The sequence below is a fragment of the Panulirus ornatus genome, chromosome 5 (assembly GCF_036320965.1).
Source record: "Panulirus ornatus isolate Po-2019 chromosome 5, ASM3632096v1, whole genome shotgun sequence".
Classification (NCBI taxonomy): Eukaryota; Metazoa; Arthropoda; class Malacostraca; order Decapoda; family Palinuridae; genus Panulirus; species Panulirus ornatus.
Window position 1 is genome coordinate 12,188,923 of NC_092228.1, and position 13,864 is coordinate 12,202,786.

Here is a 13,864-nt window from a genome sequence, read left to right on the forward strand (position 1 = left end):
ACTTCACTTCCTCCAGTTTTTCTCCATTGAAACTCACCTCCCAATTGACTTGACCCTCAACCCTACTGTACCTAATAACCTTGCTCTTATTCACATTTACTCTTAACTTTCTTCTTCCACACACTTTTCCAAACTCAGTCACCAGCTTCTGCAGTTTCTCACATGAATCAGCCACCAGCGCTGTATCATCAGCGAACAACAACTGACTCACTTCCCAAGCTCTCTCATCCCCAACAGACTTCATACTTGCCCCTCTTTCCAAAACTCTTGCATTTACCTCCCTAACAACCCCATCCATAAACAAATTAAACAACCATGGAGACATCACACACCCCTGCCGCAAACCTACATTCACTGAGAACCAATCACTTTCCTCTCTTCCTACACGTACACATGCCTTACATCCTCGATAAAAACTTTTCACTGCTTCTAACAACTTTCCTCCCACACCATATATTCTTAATACCTTCCACAGAGCATCTCTATCAACTCTATCATATGCCTTCTCCAGATATATATATATATATATATATATATATATATATATATATATATATATATATATATATGTATATATATATATATATATATATATACATATATATATATGTATATATTTGTATGTAGCATTTATGGATCTGAAGAAGGCATATGATAGAGTTGATAGAGATGCTCTGTGGAAGGTATTAAGAATATATGGTGTGGGAGGAAAGTTTTTAGAAGCAGTGAAAAGTTTTTATCGAGGATGTAAGGCATGTGTACGTGTAGGAAGAGAGGAAAGTGATTGGTTCTCAGTGAATGTAGGTTTGCGGCAGGAGTGTGTGATGTCTCCATGGTTGTTTAATTTGTTTATGGATGGGGTTGTTAGGGAGGTGAATGCAAGAGTTTTGGAAAGAGGGGCAAGTATGAAGTCTGTTGGGGATGAGAGAGATTGGGAAGTGCGTCAGTTGTTGTTCGCTGATGATACAGCGCTGGTGGCTGATTCATGTGAGAAACTGCAGAAGCTGGTGACTGAGTTTGGTAAAGTGTGTGAAAGAAGAAAGTTAAGAGTAAATGTGAATAAGAGCAAGGTTATTAGGTACAGTAGGGTTGAGGGTCAAGTCAATTGGGAGGTAAGTTTGAATTGAGAAAAAACTGGAGGAAGTAAAGTGTTTTAGATATCTGGGAGTGGATCTGGCAGCGGATGGAACCATGGAAGTGGAATTGGATCATAGGGTGGGGAAGGGGGCGAAAATTCTGGGAGCCTTGAAGAATGTGTGGAAGTCGAGAACATTATCTCGGAAAGCAAAAATGGGTATGTTTGAAGGAATAGTGGTTCCAACAATGTTGTATGGTTGCGAGGCGTGGGCTATGGATAGAGTTGTGGGCAGGAGGATGGATGTGCTGGAAATGAGATGTTTGAGGACAATGTGTGGTGTGAGGTGGTTTGATCGAGTAAGTAACGTAAGGGTAAGAGAGATGTGTGGAAATAAAAAGAGCGTGGTTGAGAGAGCAGAAGAGGGTGTTTTGAAATGGTTTGGGCACATGGAGAGAATGAGTGAGGAAAGATTGACCAAGAGGATATATGTGTTGGAGGTGGAGGGAACGAGAAGTGGGAGACCAAATTGGAGGTGGAAAGATGGAGTGAAAAAGATTTTGTGTGATCGGGGCCTGAACATGCAGGAGGGTGAAAGGAGGGCAAGGAATAGAGTGAATTGGATCAATGTTGTATACCGGGGTTGACGTGCTGTCAGTGGATTGAATCAGGGCATGTGAAGCGTCTGGGGTAAACCATGGAAAGCTGTGTAGGTATGTATATTTGCGTGTGTGGACGTATGTATATACATGTGTATGGGGGTGGGTTGGGCCATTTCTTTCGTCTGTTTCCTTGCGCTACCTCGCAAATGCGGGAGACAGCGACAAAGCAAAAAAAAAAAAAAAAAGAAAATATATATATATATGGAAATATATATATATATGGAAATCCTCCCCTCTCGTTTTTTTTTTTTTTTTTCCAAAAGAAGGAACAGAGAAGGGGGCCAGGTGAGGATATTCCCTCAAAGGCCCAGTCCTCTGTTCTTAACGCTACCTTGCTAATGCGGGAAATGGCGAATAGTTTGAAAGAAAAGAAAGATATATATATATATATATATATATATATATATATATATATATATATATATATATATATATATATGTATACCTGTATATGTGTATCTGTATATATATGTGCCTTTCTTCATCTGTGTCCTGGTGCTACCTTGCTAATGTGGGACAAATGGTGATCAAGTGTGAAAAAAGTTATCAGAAATTCTTCCTGAGGTGTACATGTTGCAGAGGTACTTGAAATATACATAAAGGATGATAGCCAAAGATATGTGTGGAAGTGTAATGGTAAAATGAGGAGAGAGGATGGCATGATGGAGTGAAGCAGAAAAAAAATGAGTGAGTAGATACCTTTGATTGAGATATTGAGTGCTACAGCAAGTTGTGAATAACAGAAATAGAAACTGTGTAATTTATAATGCTGAGAAATTGAGCGCAACAGCAAGCTGTGAATAACAGAATTTTTTTTTTTTTTTTTTTTTTTATACTTTGTCGCTGTCTCCCGCGTTTACGAGGTAGCGCAAGGAAACAGACGAAAGAAATGGCCCAACCCCCCCCCCATACACATGTATATACATACGTCCACACATGCAAATATACATACCTACACAGCTTTCCATGGTTTACCCCAGACGCTTCACATGCCTTGATTCAATCCACTGACAGCACGTCAGCCCCGGTATACCACATCGCTCCAATTCAATCTATTCCTTGCCCTCCTTTCACCCTCCTGCATGTTCAGGCCCCGATCACACAAAATCTTTTTCACTCCATCTTTCCACCTCCAATTTGGTCTCCCTCTTCTTGTTCCCTCCACCTCCGACACATATATCCTCTTGGTCAATCTTTCCTCACTCATCCTCTCCATGTGTCCAAACCACTTCAAAACACCCTCTTCTGCTCTCTCAACCACACTCTTTTTATTTCCACACATCTCTCTTACCCTTACGTTACTCACTCGATCAAACCACCTCACACCACACATAGTCCTCAAACATCTCATTTCCAGCACATTCATCCTCCTGCGCACAACTCTATCCATAGCCCACGCCCCGCAACCATACAACATTGTTGGAACCACTATTCCTTCAAACATACCCATTTTTGCTTTCCGAGATAATGTTCTCGACTTCCACACATTCTTCAAGGCCCCCAGAATTTTTGCCCCCTCCCCCACCCTATGATCCACTTCCGCTTCCATGGTTCCATCCGCTGCCAGATCCACTCCCAGATATCTAAAACACTTCACTTCCTCCAGTTTTTCTCCATTCAAACTCACCTCCCAATTGACTTGACCCTCAACCCTACTGTACCTAATAACCTTGCTCTTATTCACATTTACTCTTAACTTTCTTCTTCCACACACTTTACCAAACTCAGTCACCAGCTTCTGCAGTTTCTCACTTGAATCAGCCACCAGCGCTGTGTCATCAGCGAACAACAACTGACTCACTTCCCAAGCTCTCTCATCCCCAACAGACTTCATACTTGCCCCTCTTTCCAAAACTCTTGCATTTACCTCCCTAACAACCCCATCCATAAACAAATTAAACAACCATGGAGACATCACACACCCCTGCCGCAAACCTACATTCACTGAGAACCAATCACTTTCCTCCCTTCCTACACGTACACATGCCTTACATCCTCGATAAAAACTTTTCACTGCTTCTAACAACTTTCCTCCCACACCATATATTCTTAATACCTTCCACAGAGCATCTCTATCAACTCTATCATATGCCTTCTCCAGATCCATAAATGCTACATACAAATCCATTTGCTTTTCTAAGTATTTCTCACATACATTCTTCAAAGCAAACACCTGATCCACACATCCTCTACCACTTCTGAAACTGTGGCACACTGCTCTTCCCCAATCTGATGCTCTGTACATGCCTTCACCCTCTCAATCAATACCCTCCCATATAATTTACCAGGAATACTCAACAAACTTATACCTCTGTAATTTGAGCACTCACTCTTATCCCCTTTGCCTTTGTACAATGGCACTATGCACGCATTCCGCCAATCCTCAGGCACCTCACCATGAGTCATACATACATTAAATAACCTTACCAACCAGTCAACAATACAGTCACCCCCTTTTTTAATAAATTCCACTGCAATACCATCCAAACCTGCTGCCTTGCCGGCTTTCATCTTCCGCAAAGCTTTCACTACCTCTTCTCTGTTTACCAAATCATTTTCCCTAACCCTCTCACTTTGCACACCACCTCGACCAAAACACCCTATATCTGCCACTCTATCATCAAACACATTCAACAAACCTTCGAAATACTCACTCCATCTCCTTCTCACATCACCAGAAATTGAAACTGTAATTTTCAAAGCATTGACTAAGGGTGAAACAGAGAGTACATGTAAATAGGAAAGCAAATTTTATGATTTTTGGAAGAATGATCAACAATAAGTAAAGAGGTGCTAAGATATCATTGTAGAAGGAACGAAGATGCTTATGACAGAAAATAAAGTTCCCAGGAGGTAGGGAAGGAATTTCAGGGAATGGTACATAGTTATGATCATGTGAATGTTGGTACAATAGGATATGCAGTTAGAGGATATTTTGCACAATTGACCACATGGACTCATGATGAAATGGAAAGCAAGTCTGAATGTAGGGTAAGTGCAATACTATATTGAAGAATTTAGATGAAATGTAACTTGAGTGGATATGAAGAATGCAAGCTTCACAAAGATGTATGCTAGAGAATAAGATAAAATGGGTATGTAAATCAGATTGTTCTACAGATAGATTGTAGAGAAAGATACTAACACAAAAACAGTGGCTACTGTTATGATTTTAACTCATGCACTCATCGTGTTAGTAATATCATCTCCAGTGTTATGTGTATTTAGGAAAAAAAGACGGTGAAAATGTATGGCACATTGATAAAAAAAAATGCTTGAAATAATATCTTATAAGTCTTTTTTTGTATAACTTTATGGCAGTGCAGTCATGCTGTGAGACGTTGTGATAGGACAGCTTTGTAGCCCTCTTAGTTAATATCTGGACCCTCTCAGTCAGATCTTTGTGTTTCTGTAGGTGCAGCGAAGAGACCACTGAGGATAATTCTGTTTAGGTCTGATATATGAAGTCATTTTTGTGCCAAATCTATCCTTATCCTCTGCCTGAACGTGATTCATATATGAATGCCAGCAGACGTTTTATTTCATTCTTATTCTACTGATATGCAGCTCTAGTGACAGGTTTAAGTCTCTTTCACATTAGATGATTACACTAAGGCCTTCTTTCACTCTGTCCTATCCTCATTACCTGTCACTTATTTAGATGACTCTTACATTCCTTCACCCCTTGATGCTCCTATGCCCCTCCTTATAATCTCTTTTCAGACTGTCTGGAAAGTGCTTCTTTTTCTAGACACAAGCAAGGCTTATGGTCCAATTGGCACCCATCCTCATGTACTGGAAGAATGTGCATCTGAACTTGCACCTGTTCTTGCTTGTCTGTTCTGTTTCTGTTTAAAAACCAAAACTTTTCCATCTCCTTGAAAGCATGCATTGATTCATGTCATCCCTAAGAAGAATGACCATTGTGACCCCTCTAACTATCATCCTATTGCTTTGATATCTACCATTTTCAGAGTCGTTGAATCCTTCCTCAACTCTCATTAAATTAGACACCTTGAAAATCATATTTATTTATATAGACACCTTGAAAATCATATTCAATTCTATAGACACCTTGAAAATCATATTCAATTCTATCTTACTGTTGTCTGGTCATCATCCTTAAAAGATTTTGGGGAGTCATGTGTAGTTGCCCTTGACATATCCTAAGCTTTTGACAGGGTGTGGCATTGGCATCTCATCTCTAAGCTCCCTTCTGATGTCTTCCCGTCCCTCACTTTACTCCTTCATGTCTAGCCTCCTCTTTAGATGATCTACCTCTGTGGTTGTTGATGAATCAGCCTACCCCCATTTCTCCATCAACAGTAGTGTCCCTCAAGGTTCTGTCCTGACCCTTACTTTTTCTCCTTTTTTTCCAATGATTTTCTCCTCCACAAATAATCAAATGCACTCATATGCTTATGACTCAACACTGCATTCATCCAAACTTTCAGTTCTACTCATTCTTCTCTCACTCAGTCTGCATCTCCTCTTGACACAGCTTTGTCAACAAACTCAGACTTAGACAGGATATCTCAGTGGGGTAGATGAAATCTAGTTAAGTTTAATGCCTTCAGGACCCAGTTTCCACCCATCTCTATCGAAAACTCCTCACACCTCTCATCTCTCCTTTGACGGCTTTGTAATTCCACTTCTTAACTCATTGAACATACTTGGTATTATTGTAACAACCACTCTTTCTTGAAGACCCCACATTACAGGAGTAGCTAAGTCTGCCTCTAAAAAACATGGTTGTTCTGTTTAGATGTCAAAACTTTTCTTCTGAGCAGTTGCTCTTGTTATATAAAGGATTGATTCATCCCAGGCTAACATACACACTTGACCCTCATGGCCTATGCTGCAGTGTTGGTTCAGTTTTCCTGTTCTGTAGGTATTACTTTGGTTTTTGCTTCTGAGAGCTGGCTACTTGTGTTCCCCCACCACTAGCTATACCACGCAATACTCAGCAACCTGCTGTGTCACATGATTAGTGTGGCCATTGGTAAGTCAAGGGTGGGCTGTTTTGATAACTGCTTCTTTCCCTACTTGTAGAAGCTTTCCAAATCTCTACCTTCTCATGTCTTTCCCAATATCTGTGACCTGACATATCTTAAAAGACAGGTTTTTCACTTCCTCAAATATTTGTAAATACTTTTCCATGTTTTTTTCTTCTTCCTTTTCATAATTCTCTCTATGTTTCAATTAAGGACCATCCCTGATGTGGACTTTCGTCCATAACTGGAACCTTCATCATAAAAAGAAAGACATCATTCATCTCTGAAACAGTACAAACACCATTTTAGCATATCCCAAGACCCTTTATTCATGCCCATGATGTAGCCACCACAGTGAAGACACTGATTGCTGGTGAGCTCCTAATGATTTATCTCTGAATAGCTCTCATCTCTAATGTCATATTAATTCATTTGTTATTATTTCACCTACTCAGGAAATGAGATTTTGAGGTATTTTCATGTTAGCACTTGTGCTGTGTTAGTCCAAGTTTTGTGATTGGTTTCCCTTTACTTATAGATTCCTTCTTATCTGCGATATAACACCTGTTAACTGAGATTATTTTCATTGCTACTTGGCAGCATTTTGCTGCTTCTTAGAATAGTCATTTATGGAATATCTGGAGTAGAATTTTACTTGCAAACTTATGCTGTCTAGAAATCCTTGATTATACTGTGAGTACATCATGTAAATTTGATTGTTATTCAGATGGAGAGTGGCAAGTTTTTAACAGTATTATTCGTATTGTAAGAACATCTTATGCAATGCTTAATGTAAGAATAAGAAATTTCTACCTCTTAATGAGGCAATGTTGAAAGCTTGTTAATTGAATTTTTAGTTTGCTTCTGTGAAGTAGAAGAGGAACTATTCTATTGCCTTCAGTGTCAACCTGTGTCCATGTACATGAGTGTATTGACACTTTTGTTAAATTTTACATCTGAATTTAGTTCTCAGCCACTGTTTGATGTATAACCATGTAACCTTATATGCAGATGCACATTAATGAGTGCTACAGCATCTTACCAAAAGTATTTTACTGTGATCTACATTTCATGCCTCGGAGGCAACCTCATGATTGAAAAATACTTATTTTGTATATTAGTGCCTGGTAATTGGATGTCTTCTGCACTTCATAATGGGTAAGTATTAGTGGTGGCTTAGCCACTGGTGCACTTTAGCTGCCCCCTTTCAGTATGCCTTTATGGAGCAGAGGAAGAGATATTCTTCTCCCTTCAGCATTCGCATCTGTGTATGCATACGTGAGCACATCCATATCTTGGTGAAGTTTTACATCTGGATTTTATTTCTCCACCAGTCTTTGATTTACAGTTATGTAACGTTCATATGCAGTTGCACATTGATCAACACATCAGCATCCCACCATGAATAGGTCATCCTGAACCACATTTCTCACCCTAGAGGTGAACTTTGGTGATACTTATGTTTTTAATTGTGCAGTGTATGTTTTTTAGTGTGCTATTTATGACTTGGCATGCTGAGTAAAGTTGACTGTTAATTGTATTATGCTCTGAGGAGTGCAAATATATATCAGTGTACCTTATTCTAGGTTTCAGGTCAATGCAACAAGAGGTACATGGTTTGGCTTAGTCTAGTTTCTTTCATTTCCTACATTTTATATTACCAGGAACTTTACATTCTCATCTGGAAGTGTCTTTTGGAATGCATTGAATCTTTAATGTAATATTGCTGAATAACTCTGTTTTCAGGGTACTAAGAGTAGGCCAACCTGTACACTCTGGAGTCAATCTGCCCATCTAAACTGGTAGTCTACGCCTTTTAGGCTAAGGGTCTCTTGTTTACAGTAAAGAAGTTCTTACACTGATGTTATGCATTATCTGGATTGTTTTATGAAATGGTAAGTTTTATAGACTAACTGATTTTACACCCATCCCTCGCTGTACGGAATATATATATATATATATATATATATATATATGCTCTTGAAAACTTGTCTGTATAATGAAATTCCACTGAGCAAAACTCATTTTCCCTTAGATTCCAAACATGTAACTGAGAACCTGTTGGTACAGAAAAGGTTGTAACCTCAAGACATATGCACATCTAAGAAAGTAGAAATCTTTTTTTGAACACATTTGATGTAAGTTTGTTTATATTATGAGAGAATGATAATAATGGAATATGTAGAGAATAGACATAAAGATAATTATGATACTATTTTCAAATACTGGTGACTGTAGCTGCCATTGCATGAGGTGGTTTTGCAGGGAGTTGTGGAGGTTGATGTATAGGTGGATTATGTGATTCTTCCTCTAAGCCATCTTCTTCTGTTGTAGGTACTGTTAACAATGGAGCGTCACTCTTTATAATTGTTATTTTTCTCCTCTGTGGTCTGTCTCACAAGCATGAGAGACATTCTATTGGATATCTCAAGGATATTTAGAGGTAGGACCTTCCACCCCTCAGTATTTCTGATAAAGCACTGGCCTTCCTCACCCTTCACTAACTACTCATCCATGGTGGCAAAAGCACAGTCATTGTAGGCCCACCCCTGGCCAACCAGAGATCAACACAGTGGTGAGATCATCATCCACTTGGTCCCAGATGCTAGCAGCTCACACAATTCTCTTGTAGCCTATGATGTCAACATTCCGGCCTCTTGTTACCAAACTAGCTTTTTCTATTCTTTGCTTTGTTATACCATTTTTCTTCTTTATGTTTATTTATTTAGCTTATTAAACCTAAAAGGATTAGTAACTTGCATTATTTTGCTTACAATTTGGGCCAAAAAATGAGGTATGCAAATTTTTACCTATTATTAGAGTGGAAGAAAAATATGTCAAAAAAAGGATATATACAAAAAAGTGAGGTAGCATAACTTACATAGCTGTGGTATAGTGCTGATGTTAACAGTAAAGGCCTCAGCAGTGGTTGGCAGAAGAGCAGAGGAAGGCAATGGAGGTAGAGTGGTGGCAGTGACCTTCTGACGAAAATTCAGTAACGACCCTCATCATTGTTTAGGAAAGAAATTCATGTAAAAGTAAAGGATATGGAAAAACAAGCGAGGTAACATAGCTCCTATTTCCATGAGGTAATACAGAAGATAAGGTGTTTCCCCAGCAAAGTTGACTGGTAAAGGGGTTGGGGACATATAGTGAGTGGCCATGCCTTGTGGCCCTTTTTTTTTTAATGACACGTCACTATTTATGTTTACCATTTACACATTTGCATATATTTTAGCAAATTTACAGATATCTGTACATATTACTTTTTTCTTTTCTTTCATACTTGTTCACTGTTTCCCTTTTTAGCAAGGTAGTGTCAGAACAGACAAGTAAAAGCCACATTTGCTTACATCCATTCTTTAGCTGCCATGTGTAATGCACTGAAACCACAGCCCCCTATCGTCAGCCAGGCCCCATAGACCTTTCAATGGTTTTTCCTGGCTGCTTCATATACTCTGGTTCAGTCCATTGACAGCATGTCAACCCCTGTGTATGACATCACTCCAGTTCACTCTATCGCATGCATGCCTTTCACCCTCCTGCATATGCAAACCACTAGCACTCCAATATTTTTCAGTCCATTCCTCCATTTCTAATTTAGTCTCCCCCTTCCCTTTGTCCTCTCCTTTTCTCACACATGTATCCTTTTTGTCAGCCTCTCCCCATTCATTCTCCATATGTCCAAAACCTTTTAGCACATCGTCATCGACTTTCTCATCCATATTTGGTTTTTGCTCTCAAGATCTGGCTGCTTGTGTGCTCCCTCCACTAGTTAGACCATGCAAAACTCAGCAAGCTGCAGAATCAAGGGTGGGCCATTTTGAGAACTGCTTCTTTCCCTACATGTCAGAGCTGTGGAACTCTACCTTCTCATGTTTTTCCCAATAACTATGACCTGGCACATTTTAAAAGATAGGTTTTTCACTTCCTCCAAAATTTGTAAATACTCTCCCTTGTCATTTCTTTTTCCCTTTCATGATTCTATATTGCAATAACTTCCATCACCCCCTTTTCAATTGCATCGTTTCTTATTTTCCAAAAACCTTTACAAAATTTCACTCTCGACTCTACTAGGTACTGATCAGGCATCCCATCAGCTGCCCTTCTCAGTACATTCACATCCAAGAGTCTCACTTTTGCATATCTGTCAATTAGTCTGTAAATCACTTATGTCCTCTTACCATCTTTCCTTCTTACCCACATATATTTACATGTGCCCTTCTTTTTAAACTTGGTATTCCCAGTTACCAGTCTTTTTTCAGGACGAAGCTCCACAAGCTTTGTACCATTCCTCTTCACCTCACTGAATACCCTGTTCCCTTAGTTATTTCCTCAACTGCCCCATTACTTACCCCTGCATTTAAATCACCATCACTGATGCTCGACCTCATACATCTAAATTGCGGACACACTCACTTAGCTGCCCCCAGAACACTTGCCTTTTATCATCTTTCTTCTCAAGCCAGGTGTGCAAGCACTAATAAATCACCCATCTTCTGCATTCCAGTTTCATTTTTACACATCTTTCTGGATCTTACTTCCTTACACTGTTTCACATAATCCTATATATGTATATGTTGTTGATCCACAACTGGTAAAATGCTTCACACCTCAAAGAAAAAATAAAGGACATCCTACCAAGCTTTTGCCTGTTTTCCAAGACAGTCAGCATGTCACCTCCCTTGCCTACTTAAACTCGAGCCGCACCAGCACCAGAGGCATAGGTTGTTGCTTGTACTTCACTCTGAAAGCATCTCTGATTGTATGTGTAATACAGTGCAGGTCATCTTTGTTTACCATCACCCAGTTTTGCATTCTTTTGTGTTTACATCATTGAACAAATAAAGAATCAAATTACCAAGAAAAACATCAAGATGAGATGGTGAAGTGTTTACAACAGTGCCCTCTATGCATAGAGTGACAATGTCATAGAAAGTGATAATATTATCTACAGTGCTCAGAGTAAACAGTTATGATAAGAGGGATAATGAGAATATTACTGCTGAGTCAAGATTGCTGGAGCACATACTGCTTCTTGTTATTCATGGGTTAGTTAACTGATCTCATTATGATTTTCCTTTGTCTCTTGCATAGTAAAATCTGAAGGTAACCCAAATAATTTTACCATAGGAAAGCTATTCAGTCATCTGTATTTTTACATTTTACAGTATAAAGCCTTCCATGAATCCTTCACTGGTATGTTATTAATAAACTGTGCTGTAAGTGCTGTTACCTACCCATAGCACTTCTTTTTAATGTTTTGCGCAATTATGTATAGAAAAGTTTTCAGTTGTACATAATCTTTTTTTTATTTCTGATGGACATTGGTGTGCCTGTCCACTACTTGTTGAACAAGCAGTTCCCTGTTTCTCATAGAATTAGTGGAAAAGATTTTCTCCCAGGCTCTGTCCAAGAGGCTTGCTATACAGTCTGCTTATTTCCAAGTAGGCTAGGTCAGAGCAGATGCCATATTGAGGTAAGACACAATGTCTGCAGAAGTGCCCATAGGGTATGAAGTTTTCACTGTTTCCTCTCATTGGGAGTGGCATTACAAGTGGCTCTTTTTGCCACTTGAACCATTGTTTCAACATCAATATGTGTATGTCTCCAGTTACAGATATGAGGGTCATTGCAACAGATGTTCTGGCTTGGGATTTGAATTGTTTGAACCAAGTCTTATTTGTAGATTTGTTATAACATTTTTCATGAACAGAATAAGGCTCATAATGATATAGCCTCTAATGATAGTGCCCTGCAAGAATCTCTTTCTCAGTTGTGGTATTAACCCTTACTGTATAAAATTCCTCAATTTACTTTCCCAGATGTGATTTTTTTTTTTTTTTTTTTTTTTTATACTTTGTCGCTGTCTCCCGCGTTTGCGAGGTAGCGCAAGGAAACAGACGAAAGAAATGGCCCAACCCCCCCCCATACACATGTATATACATACGTCCACACACGCAAATATACATACCTACACAGCTTTCCATGGTTTACCCCAGACGCTTCACATGCCTTGATTCAATCCACTGACAGCACGTCAGCCCCGGTATACCACATCGCTCCAATTCACTCTATTCCTTGCCCTCCTTTCACCCTCCTGCATGTTCAGGCCCCGATCACACAAAATCTTTTTCACTCCATCTTTCCACCTCCAATTTGGTCTCCCTCTTCTCCTTGTTCCCTCCACCTCCGACACATATATCCTCTTGGTCAATCTTTCCTCACTCATCCTCTCCATGTGCCCAAACCACTTCAAAACACCCTCTTCTGCTCTCTCAACCATGCTCTTTTTATTTCCACACATCTCTCTTACCCTTACGTTACTCACTCGATCAAACCACCTCACACCACACATTGTCCTCAAACATCTCATTTCCAGCACATCCATCCTCCTGCGCACAACTCTATCCATAGCCCACGCCTCGCAACCATACAACATTGTTGGAACCACTATTCCTTCAAACATATCCATTTTTGCTTTCCGAGATAATGTTCTCGACTTCCACACATTCTTCAAGGCCCCCAGAATTTTCGCCCCCTCCCCCACCCTATGATCCACTTCCGCTTCCATGGTTCCATCCGCTGCCAGATCCACTCCCAGATATCTAAAACACTTCACTTCCTCCAGTTTTTTCTCCATTCAAACTCACCTCCCAATTGACTTGACCCTCAACCCTACTGTACCTAATAACCTTGCTCTTATTCACATTTACTCTTAACTTTCTTCTTCCACACACTTTACCAAACTCAGTCACCAGCTTCTGCAGTTTCACACATGAATCATCCACCAGCGCTGTGTCATCAGATGTGATATAGAAAGAAAAATATGCAGTGTTTTCTGTGTTCTTGAAAAAAATACTCAAATGTATAGTATACTTTCCTTTCTGTTGGTGTGGCAGGGTGTTAAGTGGACAGGATAGGGCCTGGGCTGGCAGCATGGATGTTCTATATACATAAAAGTATATGATGATTACCTATGCTTTTTCTCAGACATGATTTTATTCTTTATACATATAATCACACCTTGTGTTTTTTCCTGATGTGATTTCACACTCCCCATACATATGTGTTACATTGCAATTTTCCATGTGTTTTTTTATATATTACACTTTATTTACATATTTACTTAT

General features: G+C 39.5%; 1 protein-coding gene across 5 annotated transcripts in view; it reads left to right on the top strand.

The window, feature by feature from the left end:
- The window catches only part of LOC139748567 (RCC1 and BTB domain-containing protein 1-like), a 93,762-nt gene that overhangs the window by 39,692 nt on the left and 40,206 nt on the right, over positions 1–13,864 (top strand). The window contains exon 11 of one of the 5 annotated variants that reach the window (XM_071661608.1): positions 8,478–8,601. The exons of the other annotated variants lie outside the window; for them this stretch is intronic. Within the exon in view, the coding sequence (XP_071517709.1) occupies positions 8,478–8,537 (60 nt within the window). The 3' untranslated portion in view covers positions 8,538–8,601. Of the gene's footprint in view, positions 1–8,477; positions 8,602–13,864 lie in introns of those variants that run through there. 5 annotated transcript variants of the gene reach the window in all.